This window comes from Siphateles boraxobius, unplaced genomic scaffold (genome assembly GCF_051911475.1).
Source record: "Siphateles boraxobius isolate OS27281-9 unplaced genomic scaffold, OSU_SipBor_1 22, whole genome shotgun sequence".
Lineage (NCBI taxonomy): Eukaryota > Metazoa > Chordata > Actinopteri > Cypriniformes > Leuciscidae > Siphateles > Siphateles boraxobius.
In genome coordinates, this window is record NW_027508833.1 from 4420439 (window position 1) to 4439180 (window position 18742).

At 36.4% G+C, this 18742-nt stretch overlaps 2 protein-coding genes across 4 annotated transcripts in view; both read left to right on the forward strand.

Moving 5' to 3' along the window:
• Nucleotides 1–1844: 1844 nt before the first annotated feature.
• Nucleotides 1845–10627, forward strand: amy2al1 (amylase alpha 2A-like 1). Its single transcript, XM_077238401.1, is given in 14 exon segments — nt 1845–2303; nt 2451–2504; nt 2506–2598; nt 3531–3728; nt 4783–5013; nt 5086–5219; nt 6038–6040; nt 6132–6251; nt 6334–6353; nt 6356–6432; nt 6987–7108; nt 7197–7322; nt 7900–7908; nt 10403–10627. Coding segments are annotated over 14 exon segments (1617 nt in total). The 5' UTR covers nt 1845–2054; the 3' UTR covers nt 10584–10627.
• Nucleotides 10628–18093: 7466 nt separating this feature from the next.
• msh4 (mutS homolog 4) overlaps nt 18094–18742 on the forward strand; it is a 31404-nt gene continuing 30755 nt past the window's right edge. For 2 of the 3 annotated variants that reach the window (XM_077238397.1, XM_077238399.1), the window contains exons 1-2: nt 18094–18199; nt 18416–18501. In XM_077238397.1, coding sequence (XP_077094512.1) covers nt 18127–18199; nt 18416–18501 — 159 coding nt within the window. In that variant the 5' untranslated portion in view covers nt 18094–18126. The remainder of the gene's footprint in view (nt 18200–18415; nt 18502–18742) is intronic. The other variant, XM_077238400.1, reaches the window with a different exon arrangement.

Here is an 18742-nt window from a genome sequence, read left to right on the forward strand (position 1 = left end):
CTGAACACAAAGCTTCGAGATAATTCCGCATGAACTTGGAGAAATGTTTCTGTTTGTTGGAATTGCACAGTTTAAAACATATATATTATATTTTAAACATTGTATTAAAATACCGTTTAGAACCAAATAAAATTCTTTAATGATTTAACGTTAGTTGGCTGAATTCAATCTGAAATGTAGGCTAGTATGGCAGTGGCAGAAGTGGCAGATCACTTGTCTGAAAATACGGTCCTTATTGTTTTTGCAATAGCACGAATAGTTGGGTCAAGACTTGCTCTTAGGTACATAAAAGAAGATATTTTTTAAGAATTTTGGGAACCAAACAGTTGATGGGCCCCTTGACTTCCATAGTAGATTAAGCTAGGAAAAAATAGTCAATGCGGTCCACCAAATGTTTGGTTACAAACATTCTTCAAAATATCTTCTTGTGTGTCCAGCAGAAGACAGCAATTCATACAGGTTTCTAACAACTTGAGGGAGGGTAAATGATGACAGAATTTTCATGTTTGGGTGAACTATCCTTTTAATAGGCTACATTTAAATTTTAATGTTGCTATTTATCGCGTTGGTTTAATGTCAAGTCACCTCAACTTTATTTATTTTGTGCTTTTTACAATACAGATTGTTTCAAAGCAGCTTTACAGTGATAACAGGAAAATAATGCAACAAAGTTTGTTTCGGCTATATATAGCAGATCTAGAATAAAATAGTGTCATAGTCCAGCTTAAGTAAATTGATTCATTTTTTTTTTTACAAAAAGTTAATTTAGTTGATTTATCTATATAGCCGCTGATAAAACAGCGATGTCATCGTCCAGCTCAGTTCAGTTCTTATATAATGGTGTCAATGCAGACAGATCAATAATATTGTTGAAAACTAAAATGAATTTAAATGTTAATTCTAGTGTGTGCAATGGCAAAAGAGACATAAAAATTGGAATTAGAATGGAAGTGAATTAGGCACAGACAAAAAGCTGCGTTTCTGACCGAGAGTGATTTTTGATCATTGTAGGTCTATTAGTAATTTGCATATATCAAATACATACAGGTGAAACTTGAAAAATTAGAATATCGTGCAAAAGTTATAATTTTGATGATTATGGCTTACAGCTTATGAAAACCCCAAATTCAAAATCTCAGAATATTACATGAAATCAATTAAAAAAAGGATTATAAATACAGAAATGTTGGCCCTCCGAAAAGTATAATCATGCATATGTATATAAATATATTCGTTTCACCTTTTAATTTACTGAAATACATGAACTGTTGCACGATATTTTAATTTTTCGAGTTTCACCTGTATTGCATACAAATCATTTTAAACTAGACAAAATCATGTAAAAAGGTAATTGATGAATTTAAAAAATATATAATACATAATAATAAATAATATTAAATAACTGAATTGCTGAAAATAACAAGTAACCAGTTCTGACAGACAGACAGTAAATTGGCAGCTCAAAGATTTATAGATGACAGTTCTGTCATGAAGTTTGGCATCATTTCAGAAAAGCCAAGGACAACAACTACTAATATTGCGACAAAAAATGCACAAAAGCAGATATTGCAAAGTGCTTTTTCTTTGGAACGACATTTAAAACTGGAGAACAAATAGCAATTTCATCCTATGCGTCAGGTGAGTTTCAAAGAAAGGACATTATTTATCATGTGAAGTATTTGTACAGTATGTCTGTGTGTTAGAGCAGTGTTTCTCAACGCTGGTCCTTAACACAGCACATTTTGAAAGTGTCCTCTTTCTGACTGACCCAGTTTCTTCTAATGAGCCGACGAGTTGAATGTTTGATTAGGGAGACGAAGAAAATGTGCAGTGATGGGGGTTCTTCAGGAGCAGGGTTGAGAGACACCGTGTTAGAGAAACGAATGATGATTTATTTACACATTTGTCTTTTCAATTTACAAAATTAATTATTACCAACGGATTACAATTTGAAGGTTTCTTGTACACTAGATTGTGAGTCGGTGCAAGCAAGGACTACACTACACTGCAAAAGCAAAAGCACTTTACATGTTTACTAGTCTAGTGAACGGTAGATGTTTATGACACTGAGATTACTCACCCTGAGCTTTTTTCTTCTGCACAAAGGCACAATGAAGCTCCTGATTGTATCTGTATTCGTTGGACTGTGTCTTGCACAGCATAACCCAATCACTAAACCTAATAGGACCTCCATTGTTCATCTGTTTGAGTGGCGGTGGGCAGATATAGCTGAAGAATGTGAGAGATACCTGGCACCAAATGGCTACGGAGGAATTCAAAGTATACAAATCTGCTTGAGTCCAGTACAAATGCACATGCACTATTTTTAAGGAGGAGTATGATGAATGTGATGTTATGAACTTTGAGCTTTTAGAGGATTTGTTTACAGAAGCTTATGAATTATGAAAGGTTAGAAAAATGTCCAAAAACAGTTGTCTTTGATTTTACAGATCTCTCCCCCCAGTGAGAGCATTGTGGTGACCAAGCCTTGGCACCCTTGGTGGCGAGGGATATCAACCAATCAGCTACAACTTGTGCTGCAGATCAGGAACTGAGGAAGAGCTGAAGGACATGATCACACGCTGTAACAAAGTTGGGGTACTGCAAAACTACTGTAAAAATACTGTAATTTGTTACAGGAAAAAGAGAAAAATCTGTAAAAAATACAGTAAAAATGCAACTACATTTCTTGGTAACACTTAAAATATTACTTAAAGTTCCTTTTTTTTAACATGATATAACCATGCAAAATACTTCCAAAGCATTTAATAATCTTAATTATTGTTAATTTCAACATTTGTGTTCAAAAGACTAAAATTGAAAGTTGTATCTGTTAAAATTATTTAATGGACATCAGCTTTCATGAACTAACTTTTTATTAACTAACATTAACAAAGATTATTAAATACTGTAATGTATTCCTCATTGTTAATTAAAGTTAGTTATTGTAAGTGTTACCAATTTCTTGTTACAACAAATTTCAAATTAGTAAAACAATATACTAATCTAGTAATTTGGTAGCCACATAGATTTATGGAGAAGTATTATGTGTGTTTTACATTGCTATCTTTGTTACTTAAGGAGCAATCACCTTACTAAAAAAATATCTGGGATAGAGTTTTAAAAGTTTGTACATGGATCCTTAACACAAACCGCAAGAACGGTGACAATCAACAAATGTAAAAATATGAGCATAACAACAAATAGCTAAATAGTGAAAAAACAATTGTTACACAAAAGGCAGAAAAATAATAAACTTAGTAACTGCTAAATGAATTGATGTTTCAATGCTTACTCACAAACCCTTAAAAGTTCAGCAATATTGTCTGAAATTCTTGTTCATACAAGTGTGTTTGCCTTGTTGGGACAACATATTGGGGGGAATTCTGTTGGTTTAACATGGATTTTTATGTAGTTTCAAAAAATTCACATGGTATTTGTGACTCAGAAGGTCCTGTAACCTGGAAAATATGTATTTTCTTTCTTTTACAGAGTATAGACAGCATCTCCTGTGTTTTACTTTGCAACAGGTGAATGTATATGTGGATGCAATCATAAATCACATGTGTGGAGCCTCTGGTGGAGAGGGCAATCACTCCAGCTGTGGATCATACTTCAACGCCAACAAGGAGGACTTCCCCTCTGTCCCACACTCATCATGGGACTTCAATGATAACAAGTGTAGCACTGCCAATGAAGAGATTGAAAACTACAACGATGTTTTTCAGGTTAAAAAAAACCCTTAAAATTACCTTCTGGTTAAATGAGTCGAAGTCAACAAGATATGAAAATTCACCCTATTTATTGTCTAAACGCATGTAATTAATCTTATTGTGAACGAATAATTTGTGCATTTAATTTTTTTTAAAAATTATTTTGACCTCCTTGAACTTTTAAATTAAACTGTCTTGATCTTCCAGTGAAATTTCAGACATTTCTCTGGTGACGTATGGTGGACTTCTCCAGCCATTTTGTGGGCGTAAACCCCTCCCTTTACTTACAATCACCTGCAAGCTTGCATTCAGATTTGCCTCAATTCAATCAACTACCAACAGACAGAACCAAGCTCCTGCCAAAAACTGTTTTCTTTTTCAATATGTAGTCTCACTCAGATGTACGTCACAATACGGAAGAAAGATCTGTTCCTTGTTCATTGCAACTTAAAAAAAATCTTTAATTTGATATTTGTAAATTAAAAAAACAAACAAATAAAAAAACAAAACAGTGGGCTACAAGAGTGTTGTGCTGCTGAGTCCGATCCACTTTCAACAGTGTTTTTCAGAAATCACTTACTGCACCTTTAATTTAGCTATAAAGTAGCTCTACAGAAGACAATAGTGTCTTTATTAAGCTCAGTTTAGTTCAGTGATGGTTCAATATCAGTGCTAATGTTGCAAAGTTAATCAGTTATAAAACAAATTCTGTTTATAAAGAAGCTCTTCAAAAGACAATTGTATCATTCTGCTCAAGTCAGATTAGGAAGCACATTATGGTGAAAGCTTATCACCCTCCTTATATTTAAAGACTCATAGTTTCTTGTTTTCTGTTGTGTTGGTGCATGCTTTTCATTTAAAGGTTCATTATCTTCTTACTTTAATTACAATCCTCAGATTTGTTCACACACAAACTTCAATCCATGTAGTAACACTTGCATCTGCAACTAGTCACAGTGTGCTTCATAGTTGTGTGCGCTATAGAACCCTGATTTCAATTCCCCTGCTAGCAGTTCAACGGGCGGTTTTTTTTGCTGGAGTGCTTGACTTGTTAATTTTGTGTTGACAGGTTAGAGATTGTCGCTTGGTGAGTCTCCTGGATTTGGCCCTGGAGAAGGACTATGTTAGAGGAAAAGTGGCTGAATACATGAACAAACTGATTGACATGGGTGTAGCTGGATTCAGAGTAGATGCTTGTAAGCACATGTGGCCTGGCGACCTTAGTAACGTCTACGGCACTCTCAAAAGTCTGAATACCACTTGGTTTTTACCTGGCACCAAGCCCTTTATTTATCAAGAGGTATCACCATCTCTTCAAGACCAGAGTTACTTAAAATGGTTGTTAAACCATTAACACTTTTTCTTTCTTCAGGTTATCGACATTGGTGGGGAGTCAATTAAAGCCAGTGAATATTTTGAACTCAGAAGAGTGACGGAGTTCAAGCACAGTGCAAAACTGGGAACTGTCATTCGTAAATGGGACAAAGAAAAGCTAAGCTATCTCAAGTATGCAATAGTAATCTCTATTATTACAATGCTACTAAATTCGTTTCTGATTGTTCAATCACAGCATTGAGAGCTCATCTTTTTTTGGTGTGTATTTCACTGTTGTCCATGGCAACATACCGGTGCTTTTTTTAATGTCTCCCATTAATAGTAAGTCTTAATTTAATTTTACGTTTCTTTTCATACCAGCGCAAGTGAGAATAGATATTTGGGGCCACTGAACAACTTTTGCGGTGTCAACTGCTAAAAAGTAGCTACATAGTTCATGGAAAAACTAATCTGGATTGCAGATTAGTACTAACTTATCGTTATACTGTTTCAGTGTTTGACTTGTTGCTAGACTGTTTTTTTTTTTTTAACCTATTTTATGGTCTCCAGAACATTTATTAGCCAATTGAGCATTAAGCAAATCTACAGTTCCTTACATGGTCCTGATTACCGACCGTGAATGGGTTTATTTAGCAATATTTACCATATTACTAGTAGACCATATGTAGTGATATGTCAGTAAAATGTCACTTGTACATAGGTAATAAAAACATGTTCTACGAACATTTTGTAAACATTATGGGAATGTTACTCTTGAATGTTGAACATTCTGAAACGAGAAGTAGCATTTAAAAAATGTTATACAAATGTCCAACTAAAACATTTTAGAAAAAAACAGTCATGAATGATGTATAATGTTTTGTGCTAATATTTTGAGAATGTTATAAAAAACCAGATAACTTTAAACCAACATTCTGTTAACGCTACTGGAAGAACATTTGTTCATAACTTGGAGAGAGCCTTGGCAGAACGTTAGACAAAGTTCTGAGAAAGTTCCCTGTTAGCTGGGTATAATCATGCTCCGCAATCTTTTGGCTTGTAAGAGTTATCGAAGGAGTTGTAAACAGTGTTTTGTCTTAAGAGCTGGGGCGAGGGCTGGGTTCTCATGCCCCCTGCCAAAGCCTTGGTGTTCGTGGATAATCATGATAATCAAAGAGGCCACGGCGCTGGTGGAGCTTCTGTTTTGACATTTTGGGACTCTAGGTAAAATATTTTGAAATATTTTCCAAGAACTCCAACTAATTCTTCTGTGAGTGGTATGTTTTACATTGTGTTTGCATTGCAGGCTTTATAAGATTGCTTCAGGCTTATGTTGGCTCACCCATACGGTGTCACCAGAGTCATGTCTAGTTACCGTTGGGATCGACATCTGGCCAATGGAAAGGTGAATGCTTACGATTAAAAAAAAATTATTACATGTATTACAAGTCATATAGTTTATGACTGTGCTTCACATTACATTAATGAATAGCTTACAACAGGGCTAATGGCGCACTAGGGTAAATCCCCTCAATCACTAAATGGCACAAAATCTCACTACAGCACTTTCCTAAATATCCACGTTTTACTATGCAGGTGGAAATTTGGCTGATCCATGAAGCAATTGCGGGCAGCAACGCAAAATAGATTCTGTCCTAGGTAGATCTATATTTAATGTATTGCAAAATGTTATAGCTTTAGGTAGCAAATGATAATCATTAAAATTAGCAAATGCATTTTAAGACAAAGGTCTTGTTAATTTTTTTGTTCAAGGGAATAAATCAACAGTTTTTCAATAACTGTAGAATATGTAAACGTATGGTTTATCCCTGGTTGGGGCTAAAAGCACAATAAGCATTTTCCTAAAGGTGTGCCTTTAGCCCCATAACACCCAATAGATTATTTCATACCACACAAGTAAAACCTGAACAAATAATGTTCTTGTGAAATAAAACGCAGGATAAGAATGACTGGATGGGCCCTCCAAGCAATGCCAATGGATCCACTAAGGCAGTACCCATCAACCCAGACTCCACCTGTGGAGACAAGTGGGTATGTGAGCACAGATGGCGTCAAATCAGGTGGGTGTGAATTTTAGTTTTTCTGCACACATTTTCCTGATTTCAATGTGGAATCCCAGCAATTCTCTTACTCTATTCCCCACACCAGGAATATGGTGATTTTTCGCAATGTGGTCAATGGCCAGCCTCTCTCCAACTGGTGGGACAACGGTAGTAATCAGATCGCCTTTAGCCGCAGCGGCAAGGGATTCATTGTCATCAACAATGATGATTGGTGAGAAACTTGCAACACCTACCCAAGAATAATTAACATGTTAATTGTGTAATAATATTAAAAATTTAGCACATAATTATTTCAAGTTGGCATGGAATGGGAGTTCTGATAGTCTTTTCTTTCCTATTGTGACATACACTCACCTAAAGGATTATTAGGAACACCATACTAATACTGTGTTTGACCCCCTTCCGCCTTAATTCTACGTGGTATTGATTCAACAAGGTGCTGAAAGCATTCTTTAGAAATGTTGGCTCATATTGATAGGATAGCATCTTGCAGTTGATGGAGATTGGTGGGATGCACATCCAGGGCACGAAGCTCCCGTTCCACCACATCCCAAAGATTCTCTATTGGATTTAGATCTGGTGAATGTGGGGGCCATTTTAGTACAGTGAACTCATTGTCATGTACAAGAAAGCAATTTGAAATGATTCGAGCTTTGTGACATGGTGCATTATCCTGCTGGAAGTAGCCATCAGAGGATGGGTACATGGTGGCCATAAAGGGATGGACATTGTCAGAAACAATGCTCAGGTAGGCCATGGCATTTAAACGATGCCCAATTGGCACTAAGGGGCCTAAAGTGTGCCAAGAAAACATCCCCCACACCATTACAGCACCACCACCAGCCTGCACAGTGGTAACAAGGCATGATGGATCCATGTTCTCATTCTGTTTACGCCAAATTCTGACTCTACCATCTGAATGTCTCAACAGAAATCGAGACTCATCAGACCAGGCAACATTTTTCCAGTCTTCAACTGTCCAATTTTGGTGAGTTCTTGCAAATTGTAGCCTCTTTTTCCTATTTGTATTGGAGATGGCTGGGTCTTCTGCTGTTGTAGCCCATCCCCCTCAAGGTTGTGCGTGTTGTGGCTTCACAAATGCTTTCCTGCATACCTCGGTTGTAACCAGGGGCGGTTTCATCATTAGGGCGATTGGGCGACGCACCACCAAAGTGTGAAAGGGACTTTTTCAATCACATTCACAATCTCATTCACCACAGAGTTCCGCTAGCCGTCACTGTGTCTCTGGATATAGTCCAATCAGCGTCATGTCACGTTCTGTAGAGTACCGCCTCTTTTTGGGCGATTTCACTCTGGCTGAGAATCGCCCAGAGTTTTCCCATAGACTTACATTCAAAGATGTTTTTTTTCGAACTGCAGGCACTGCAATGAATTCTCTATGGGTTCCGGGAGGGCACGCACTAACGTGCTTACGCCATCATACGTATCCTTAACTTGTGCAGCGGTTGGTGGGAACAAACATACACTATTAAAAATCTTTAAGATTAAGTGACAAATAATATTTGAAAACAATTTTGAATTTGAACAACAATAAAAAATGAAACACTACTTTAACATCTTTATCAAATGTGATTTAAAAAATAAAAATAAAAAAGAGAACAAGAGCGAGAGAGACTGTTGGGACATCTCGCGAGTCTAGGCCAGTTGAACTTGAACAACGTCATAGCGAACGCAGTTAATTCCATCGTGTCATTAAAACAAATACCATTCAGCCGTCGTAGTAATCAGGACCAGAGCTCATTTCAGGAGCAGGAGCAAGTAACAAGTTAGCAACAGGAACAACAAGATCTAGGAGGGCCTTAGGAGAAGAAAGACAAGCAGAGGAGGTATTTATTGCTGACCATTTAAATACTCGAGTGTTGGAAAATCTCACTTTGTTTTTAAAATCAGTTTAGGAAAGGATGGTAGCAGTCTTTTTTACTCCTAGCATTGTACTTTGAAATTTGTACATTCCATTCGAACACCAACACAATCTCTATCCTACACGTCAACGATTAAGTCAACAATATTATTTGTCGCCACCTAGTGGAATCTTTAATAAAATAAACTGAGTGTAAAATAAAATCTGAGTGGATTGAAAAAGCATTTACTGGTCAAAAACCCTTGTCAAACTCCATTTGAGCTTGAATTTTGGTAAAATGTTAATTAACACACACACACACACACACACAAATCATCGCTGTCGGATGGAAGCCTTGTATGTCCAAAACTGTTACTTTTCAGGAAACGAAAGAAAACCTGTTTTAAGTTGATTCCTGCACATTTCAAACCCTTAAGTTAAATCTATTAAAAAGTCTGCATGCGATAAAGTTGATTGAAACATTTGCCCCCCCTGAGAGATTTTGCAGGAGCCGCCACTGGTTGTAACGAGTGGTTATTTCAGTCAAAGTTGCTCTTCTATCAGCTTGAATCAGTCGGCCCATTCTCCTCAGACCTCTAGCATCAACAAGGCATTTTCGCGCACAGGACTGCCGCATACTGGATGTTTTTCCCTTTTCACACCATTCTTTGTAAACCCTATAAAGGTTGTGCGTGAAAATCCCAGTAACTAAGCAGATTGTGAAATACTCAGACCGGCCCGTCTGGCACCAACAACCATGCCACGCTCAAAATTACTTAAATCACCTTTCTTTCCCATTCTGACATTCAGTTTGGAGTTCAGGAGATCGTCTTTACCAGGACCACACCCCTAAATGCATTGAAGCAACTGCCATGTGATTGGTTGATTAGATAATTGCATTAATGAGAAATTGAACAGGTGTTCCTAATAATCCTTTAGGTGAGTGTGTATCAGAGTGAAACGGCTCCTCAAACAAGGGCAATATTTAGGGCGGGACTTTGATTTTGTCCAACGGGAATTGATTGGATGGTTGTGGTTTGCTATTGCTGTGATGTCATGCAAGTGACGGGTCACGCCCTCAAGGCAGTAAACCCGTCATCAGAGAAGAGATGTACGGAGCCCCTTTGGGTCATGGTGATTGAAAAAATTGAGAAATGTGAGGAATTAATTGCTGCTTGCAGCTATATTTTTTAATGTCATTTTATCAATTAAACAATTAGTGAACATACTTTATCACATTTTAATTTTTTTATCTTTATATAGAACCTTTTTGGCATCAATGGTTTATTTAAGATGAAGTCAAGAACCCTAGGGTTCTCTATAGAACCCCACTGAACCTTTTTTTTTTTAAAGTGCTTAAAAGAAGAACAATTGTCAATTTTGATTCATGTTGACTAACTGGATTTGATTAATGCCCTAGGGAACTGCAGCGTGACGCTGGACACTGGCCTGCCCGTGGGCACATACTGTGATATAATCTCTGGAGACCAGAGTGGGGACCGTTCCACAGGGTAACAGGTGTCAGTGGGTTCTGATGGACGTGCCACTTTCCACATCAGCCACACAGAGGAGGATCCATTCATTGCCCTCCACACTGACTCGAAACTGTAGATTCACTGAGGATAATTATAATAAAGCAGGATCACTTAACTCAACAGTGTGGTGGTAGAGCTTTACATTCACATCATAAATCACATCATGAAAAAGATAAACCAAAGTGTCTTATAGCCCACAGAACTACATTCTTCTGATTCAGTGAATGAGCATCCAAATCTTTTATCCTAAACAGTTAACAAGTCTCTGTACTGTTGCTTAGGTGTTCCTCCTTGACTCTGAACTCCACTGTCTACATTTGGATGAGATGAAATCTGAAATAACCAATGGAATGGAAAATTTAGGAGCGCATTGAGAAACTTTAGGGGCACAACTAACTATTTCTGCTTTGTGTACAGGTGAAACTCGAAAAATTAGAATATCATGCAAAAGTTATAATTTGTATGATCATGGCTTACAGCTTATGAATACCCAAAATTTCAAAAAATTTGAATATTACATGAAATCAATAAAAAAAAGGATTTTAAAAACAGAAATGTCGGCCCTCTGAAAAGTATAATCACATGTATATAGTTATATATACTAAATATATTAGTTTCACCTTTTAATCTGAATTACTGAAATACATGATGTTTTGCATGATATTCAAATTTTTCGAGTTTCACCTGTATACATTATATATAAACCATCCCATACTAAAATTCAGACCAACCTTACTTATGATTTGCATTTTTAGATACACTATATATAAAAATGCAAATCATAAGTAAGGTTGGTCTGAATTTTGGCATGGGGATGGTCCATAATTTTCATTCCGTGTGATCCCATCCAAAGTGCGCACACACAACGCTGCCTCTCAAAAAGCGAGTGCCAAATTGATTTCTATATGTCATGGCTGGTTCCTCTTAAATGGTCAAATACACACACAAAATTTGTGTGTGTGTATTTATAACACTGTAATAAACTGATTTTGCCATTGGCTACTAGTGTTTTTTTAGTATCACAGTAAAACTATTATAGATTTTGTTAATATTTTGAATTTAATTCGAAATTCAATTTGGTTTTAGTTTTTGTTAACTATAATAACACTGATACTCGTAAAATCTATATATGCTACTTAATTATAGGCCTATGCATCAAGTAGATCAGGCTTTAAAACGTGAAGCGCTCGTATTTATTTAATGAAATCATAGCCTTTTGAAGTTTAATAACACTTTAGGCAGTACCGCGACTTATGTTTGTCCATCGCCAAAATATAAGACGACTTAAAATGATCATTAATGCCATTAAGAGACTTTTCATGATTACGCTAGTCACGTGACTGCTTCCCCTCTTTTTTTCCCCAGCCCCTCCTTCTCAAAAATAAATACGTTCCAGCGGTTAGTTGAAGTTGAAGCGCGAAAATTTAAAACCAGGCGACCGTTAATCTGTTTGCTTCTGGAGGTGGGTAAAATGTTTTTTTCTACTATATAAAATACTCAAATGTGTAAAGAATGGTTGAATAAGTTATAGTTAGTAAACACAAGTAGCAATATTACAAAAGAAATGGAAAGTTTATTCTAACGTTAGGTAAATGCAGAGCAGGTGGTTACAGTAACAGCCGAGTGGTGAGAATCCTTTACTTTTTATGAACAAATCCACTTCAGGACGTTACCTTAATGAAACGTTATCGTAAAAGCACTACAGAAAACATAACGTTACAAGCAACGTTATTGTACCCTTATTTTTTACTATTTGTGTAAACTACTTATATTTTACCATAAAGGAGTCGAATTGGACGCGCTGGCGAAAGTTACAGTAACGTTAGCTATTTAACTATTAATGGCGTAAAAGCAAATTATCAACTCTAAACTGTAACGTTAGATGTTTATAGCAAAGTAGTTCCAGAAGATCTGTAACGTTACCTCAGTGAAAAGTGTAACGTTATTGCTCAAAGCAAATCGTGTATATTATACTTGTATGATGAAAGTGATTTCAATCAGATTTGAGGGGCAAGTTTACAATTTATATAAAGTTAAGTTTTGCAGCAAACTATTGTGTCTTTATTTTGTTGTTGTTATAATTTAAATATTATACTTTTAATACTAGTTTCTTTGACCTAGGTTCATTTTTTTCTTTTTACTTTATATTTTGGTTTTTGGAAAGTAAAGGACATATCAATTAAATAAATTTAAACATCAGATATAGTGAAGAAAGTCCACTTTTATTTTTATATTTTATACATTTTACAGCAAACAAATGACCTAGGTTAATTTGGTTTATTTTCACAGTAATTCTTTTTTCGTTATATTATAAAGGCCTGTGAGTGCAGCCAGATGTTCTTCAGAAGCACTGAAGAGGTGACGCCGGGTTCGAGCTCTGAGTCCGGGCCGAGCAGCAGCACTCCAGGTAACGTTAGCGTTTTACCCACACTGACTAGCAATATTTATTTTTGTCTCCAATAAAGGAGTGCAACTGCAAACTTTCACCGTGAATATGTAAGTACAAACATTAAATATCAATGCGTAGAGTACAAATGACCACCAATAATGTTGGAGGGAACATATGGAGACAACATTAAAAATATAAATATTAAATTAATAATTGAATAATCTTTCTCCTTAGCTCAATGGCAGCTGAATATGAGAGGAAGAGCAGACAGGATCAGCTCTTCTGTGGGTTCATCTAGTGGTTACATTAACAGTCGAGCGGTGAGAATCCTTTACTCTTTGTTGTTGTTGAACAAATCCATTTCAGGGTTGAAATATTTGTGTGAACTAATTATATTTTGCCATAAAGGAGTCAAATTTGATGCCCTGGCGAACGTTACAGTACCTACATTTAACCACTAAGTGGCGTAATAGCAAATCAGCTCTAAATGGTAGATTATAGCAAAGTCCCTTTAAGTAGGGTTGGGCAATTTGGAAAAAATATATCACTATTTTATTACGATTCTTTTTTATGTTGGTTTTGCTATTTTGCAAGTGACTGAGCATTACAGCCAAACTAATTTCCCTATTTTAAAACCAAAGGCTTACAAGGTATTAAAATATAAAATAAAAAAGAATGGCAGACATTTAGACCAAAGTGGCAAAGATAAAAAATCGTTGTCATTATTTTGTCTTTATTAAAAAATTAGAACAAAGATACACATTACATATCGAAAACATAATATACAAATGAAATAAAGTATTATTTAAATTTTTTCAGCTACAGTAGGTGTATTTCAACAGTAACAGTAGCATTACAGTAGCAAGAAATTGAATGAACAAATATAAAAATAAAACAGTACATACACTGATTCTTATTAAAGCTACTGTATTAAAGTTCTTCCCCCAAAAAGGAAAATTCTGTCATCATTTACTCACTCTAGTTGTTTTAAACTGAATTAGTTTCTTCTTTTGAAAATAAAATTTATTTAGAAGAATGTGGGTAACCAAACAGTTTCTGGACCCCAGTGACTTCCATAGTATATTTTTTCCTATAATGGAAGTCAATGGGGACCAGAAACTGTTTGGTTACCGACATTCTTCAAAATATCTTCTTGGATGTTCAGCACAAGAAAGAAATGAATACAGGTTTGGAACAGTGAAACTTCAGTGAAAGGTGTGTAAATTGCGCAAAGCAATTTGTGTATTATATCTGTATGATTAATGTGATTTCAATCAGATCTGACGGGCAAGTTTAGAGTTTATGTCAAGTTTAGCCTTACAACACGGGTTAGGTGCTATAGAGCGTATGCATTGACGTCACTGTCCCGGCGGAACACCCCTCAGAGTGACACCCCTCCACCCCTCTGCGTGACTGGATTTATTAGGGGAAACTGCGAAAAAAAACACGAGTAAAAACAAACGATTATCAGTTTAAACTAAAGGTTGAACTTGATATAGTGTTCCTTACAAGTTACCAAAGATCGAGTGATCCATGAATATTGACATGCAGCCAGAAATTGTGTTCCCTGACCTTTATATGTGCCTGATTTTACGCCGGGGAAATACATAAAGCAAATTTGAATTACAACAGAGTTGTTTCTATGAATTGCAGCGATCCATTTGCTTCTCTGTTGTGTAGCTCTCGGCAGTCTCTTATAAAATATACCTCAGATTTCTTGTCAAATCTAGTTGTACAGTAAATCGCAAAACTCTTCCTCAGTTTAGATGTGTTTTGTTTTTTTCGCGGCATTCATGTGAAAACAAATGCTGCAGCTCAGTCTTTTTGCCACTTATTGGGTGTAACCGCAGTAACTCCGGCTGACGCTGACGTCACGCGCATACCCTCTAGTGTCTACTTCAGGGATTAAAGTTCTCCGTCGCTACGACGGATTTCTGTTAATTGCAGCGAGTCTATGACGGATTTCCGTCAATTGCAGGGTTCCCGTCTGACCTTAATGTCTTAAATTCACTTTTCATAATTTTAAGGCCGTAAATAGGCTTTCATTTCTCTAATAGTGTGATAAATGTTAATTTTCCTTAAATTAAGGAAAGACGAGGTGTATTCACCCTGCTGAGGGGGATGTGATAAAGCCTGGATTGGAGCGAAAGCACGTTCCTCTCTCCACTCTAAGCATTCTGTAATCACCTCGCTCATGGTCCACTCCGGGTTTTCAATTCCCGCTTACGGAAAAACTGGTCCGTGTTCACTCAATTAATCTTAGTTTTGGAGAAGTGCATGTAAGGCTACAGCATGTTTGCTGCGGTCCGGGCCCGTTTGCTCCCGGCGCCCCCCGCAGCGTTGGTCTGGTGGGTTTCACACTCAACTTGTTTCTATCGAACCCTGGTGCGTTTGCGTGCATATTAAAGGAGAACTCCGGTGCAAAATTAACTATGGGTGTGATAACACATTGATACGGAGTCGACTGTTCTCTGGGATTTGTTTTCATGATAATCGAGTGTAAAGAGTTTTATCTCTAAAAACTGTTTAGCTTATAACGCTAGTATATGGGGCATATAATAAGTAAAAAGAGATCGCTAGTTAATACCACTAACAAGGCTCAAAGTAGCCCCACACTAACACGGTAGCTTAATGAGGGTCTCTACATACAAACCGAAGCACTGAGAACTTTGTAAGTGTACAGACAGTTTAATAATCATATACTTTATAAAGACAGTACCATCGCGTATACAGGCAGGAGCCATCTTTGGGAAACAGCCTCGACCAGTCGAACCACTAACGCCGTACTAAGTGAGCTGAACTGTGAGATTCCAAGTCACAGTTCAGCTCGTAGCACGGCGTTCGTGGTTCAACTGGTCGAGGCTGGTACGAAATATGGTATAAAATACAACTCTGCCTCTTTTCATCAACAATAAAACGAAATATATATAAAACACCACTCTGCCTCTTTTCATTTATAAATGAACATATTATCATAAACATAATAATGGCCACACAAATGTGGTTCAGGCAACGCACATTGATTATCTTCACTGCATATATTTATAACAACAACACGAAATATAAAACACAACCCTGCTTCTTTTTGTTTTCATTTAAAAAAATATGAAACATTATTGATCATTAAAACTGACATTTAACAAACAGAGACAGGGTATCGTTTTATTTTATTATGCATGTACACATACAGGGAACTACACTAACATTTTCCACTGGTGGCACTTGCGCTACTAACTTTTTCAGTTACTAGCGCAAAACATGATTTGGTCGCACAAATTATTTATATAGTAAGCCGCTCTGGATAATAATGACCAATAGTGAAACTGTATTGCATACAGATGTGCTTTTTTATTTTACTCTCCATCTTTTAAAACACATGCCTTCTTGTTTTCTTTAAAAATGGTTGGGATAGATTTACTGCAATAGAAAATACAGTAGCCTACACAATAAAGTGCTAAATTAATTTCTTTTGGATTTCACCATGCTATGGTTGGCACAGATGGGCAGACTTCTGAACTCTTAAGGAAAAGTAAAATAAATATAATATGTCATTGTGAAGCTTCAATGATTCGTGTTTGAATTGTTTTGACGCAGTTACAAATTTGGACAGTCCTGCAATTGAAGGCCCACAGAATTTACAGTAGGGCTGCACGATATTGGTAAAAAAATGACATTGCGATATTTGATTTTTCTGCGATATATATTGCGATATAAAAACAATTTCACCAGATGACTTGAATAGCTCTACTTGGAAAGAATGAATGATTCTAGAATGACTCTTGAGTTCAGTGTTGGACAGATCAGTTGTTATTTTAACCATTCATTAAAGTGAATCGGTTCAAATGAGTCAGTTCGCGAATCGGACGTGTCATTAACGGACCACGGCACACGTTGTGTGATTATCCAGGCAGTTTAGGACATCGCACAAGATTTGTCTCAACACAGAAAACATTTCATCACCAGTTAGATTTTTTGTTTTGTTTATTGAAAGAGTGGTTTATGCCGTCTGAATGTGTGGAAAGCTTTTCAGAGAAGATGAGGCAACGTTATTTTAGCACAATTCACAACCAGTGGTAGTTCAGAAAAAAAAAAACTTCGGTCTTCCGACCTTTTACCATCGTGTATTCTCAAAGATATTCAGTCAACTCAATTCATTATTATGAGCGAGGGAGGGAGAGAGAGCGCGCGCGCGACTGGGGCTTTCACTCTCTCTGCTCGTTCTCTCAGTTAAACAAGCGCGAATCCGCGAAGCCAACTTGATGTGTTGAATGCTCAGAGCGCGTTATAAAACGTATTCTTAAAATACACATTTCTGTTTTAATAAATGCTCATAGTAAATCATAGCATATTGCCTAAAACATTAGGTAGGTACAAAAATAATCAAACGGTGATACATTTGCGACCCATTAAAAATTAGGGTCGCAATGGCATTTCAAAAGGTCGCATATGCGACCATTTTGGTCGCAGTGTAGTTCCCTGACATACAGTGAAGAGAATGCATAGTAAAATATATATATAAAGAATATTTTATATATTTTAGAATATATAACATTACACAACCCTGTCTCTTTTTGTTAAATGTCAGTTTTAATTATCAATAATATCTAGTATAAAAGCATAAGTAATAGGTAGGCTATAATAAGCTACAATGAGAAATAAAGCTAACAATTCAGTCAAACATTAGTCAGCTCTCTAATAGGCTACAAAGTTAAAGTTAAATAGCCTGAATATATAAAGTTATGAAACTTCACTTTGCCCTCAGCCAAAACGATATGCCATGGAACAAACTATATATTAATATAGTTTAGCATTGTTTGGTCTTATAAGATAAATAAAAACATGCACTGAAAAGTTATGTAGACGGTTGATTATTTGTCAAGCTATTTTTTTTCATAGATTAAAATAGCTTTTAAAATACGCAAACTGGCAATATTAAAGCGGTTTAAAACATCTCCCCTTAAAACGCTATTGGTTTCAACTATTTAAATAAAGTTAAAGGGATATGATTTAGCCTAAAAAATATTTCAGTCAGAAGAATTTTTTTCACTTTAAACCCTGCTACTTTTTTGTTATAATTTAAATATTATACTTTTGTTGTTATAATTTAAATATTATACTTAGAAGTTTACAAATTTGCCAATAGTTACATTGACCTACTGTAGGTTAATTTGGTTTATTTTCACAGTAATAATTTTTTCGTTATTTTATAAAGGCCTGTGAGAGCAGCCAGATGTTCTTCAGAAGCACTGAAGAGGTGACGCCGGGTTCGAGCTCTGAGCCCGGGCCGAGCAGCAGCACTCCAGGTAACGTTAAGGTTTTACCCACACTGACTAGCAATATTTATTTTTGTCTCCAATAAAGGAGTGCAACAGCAAACTTTCACCGTGAATATAGAAATACAAACAATAAATATCAAAGCGTAGAGTACAAATGACCGCCAATAATGTTGGAGGGAACATATGGAGACAACATTAAAAATATAAATATTAAATTAATAATTGAATAATCTTTCTCCTTAGCTCAATGGCAGCTGAATATGAGAGGAAGTGCAGACAGGATCAGCTCTTCTGTGGGTTCATCTGGTGGTTACAGTAACAGTCGAGCGGTGAGAATCCTTTACTCTTTGTTGTTGTTGAACAAATCCATTTCAGGGTTGAACTATTTGCAGACCTGCCAACCTGTACGCATTTTGCGTAGCGGGTACGCATTTTGACCTCAAAGTATGGTGGTACGATTTGTCACTCTAAACTATGCAAAAACCTGGTGACGCTTCTGTGCACGCGCAGTCCTCAAATCAAGCAACAGAAAAAGAAGCGGAGTTCGACCAATCATAACGCTGGGTTCAT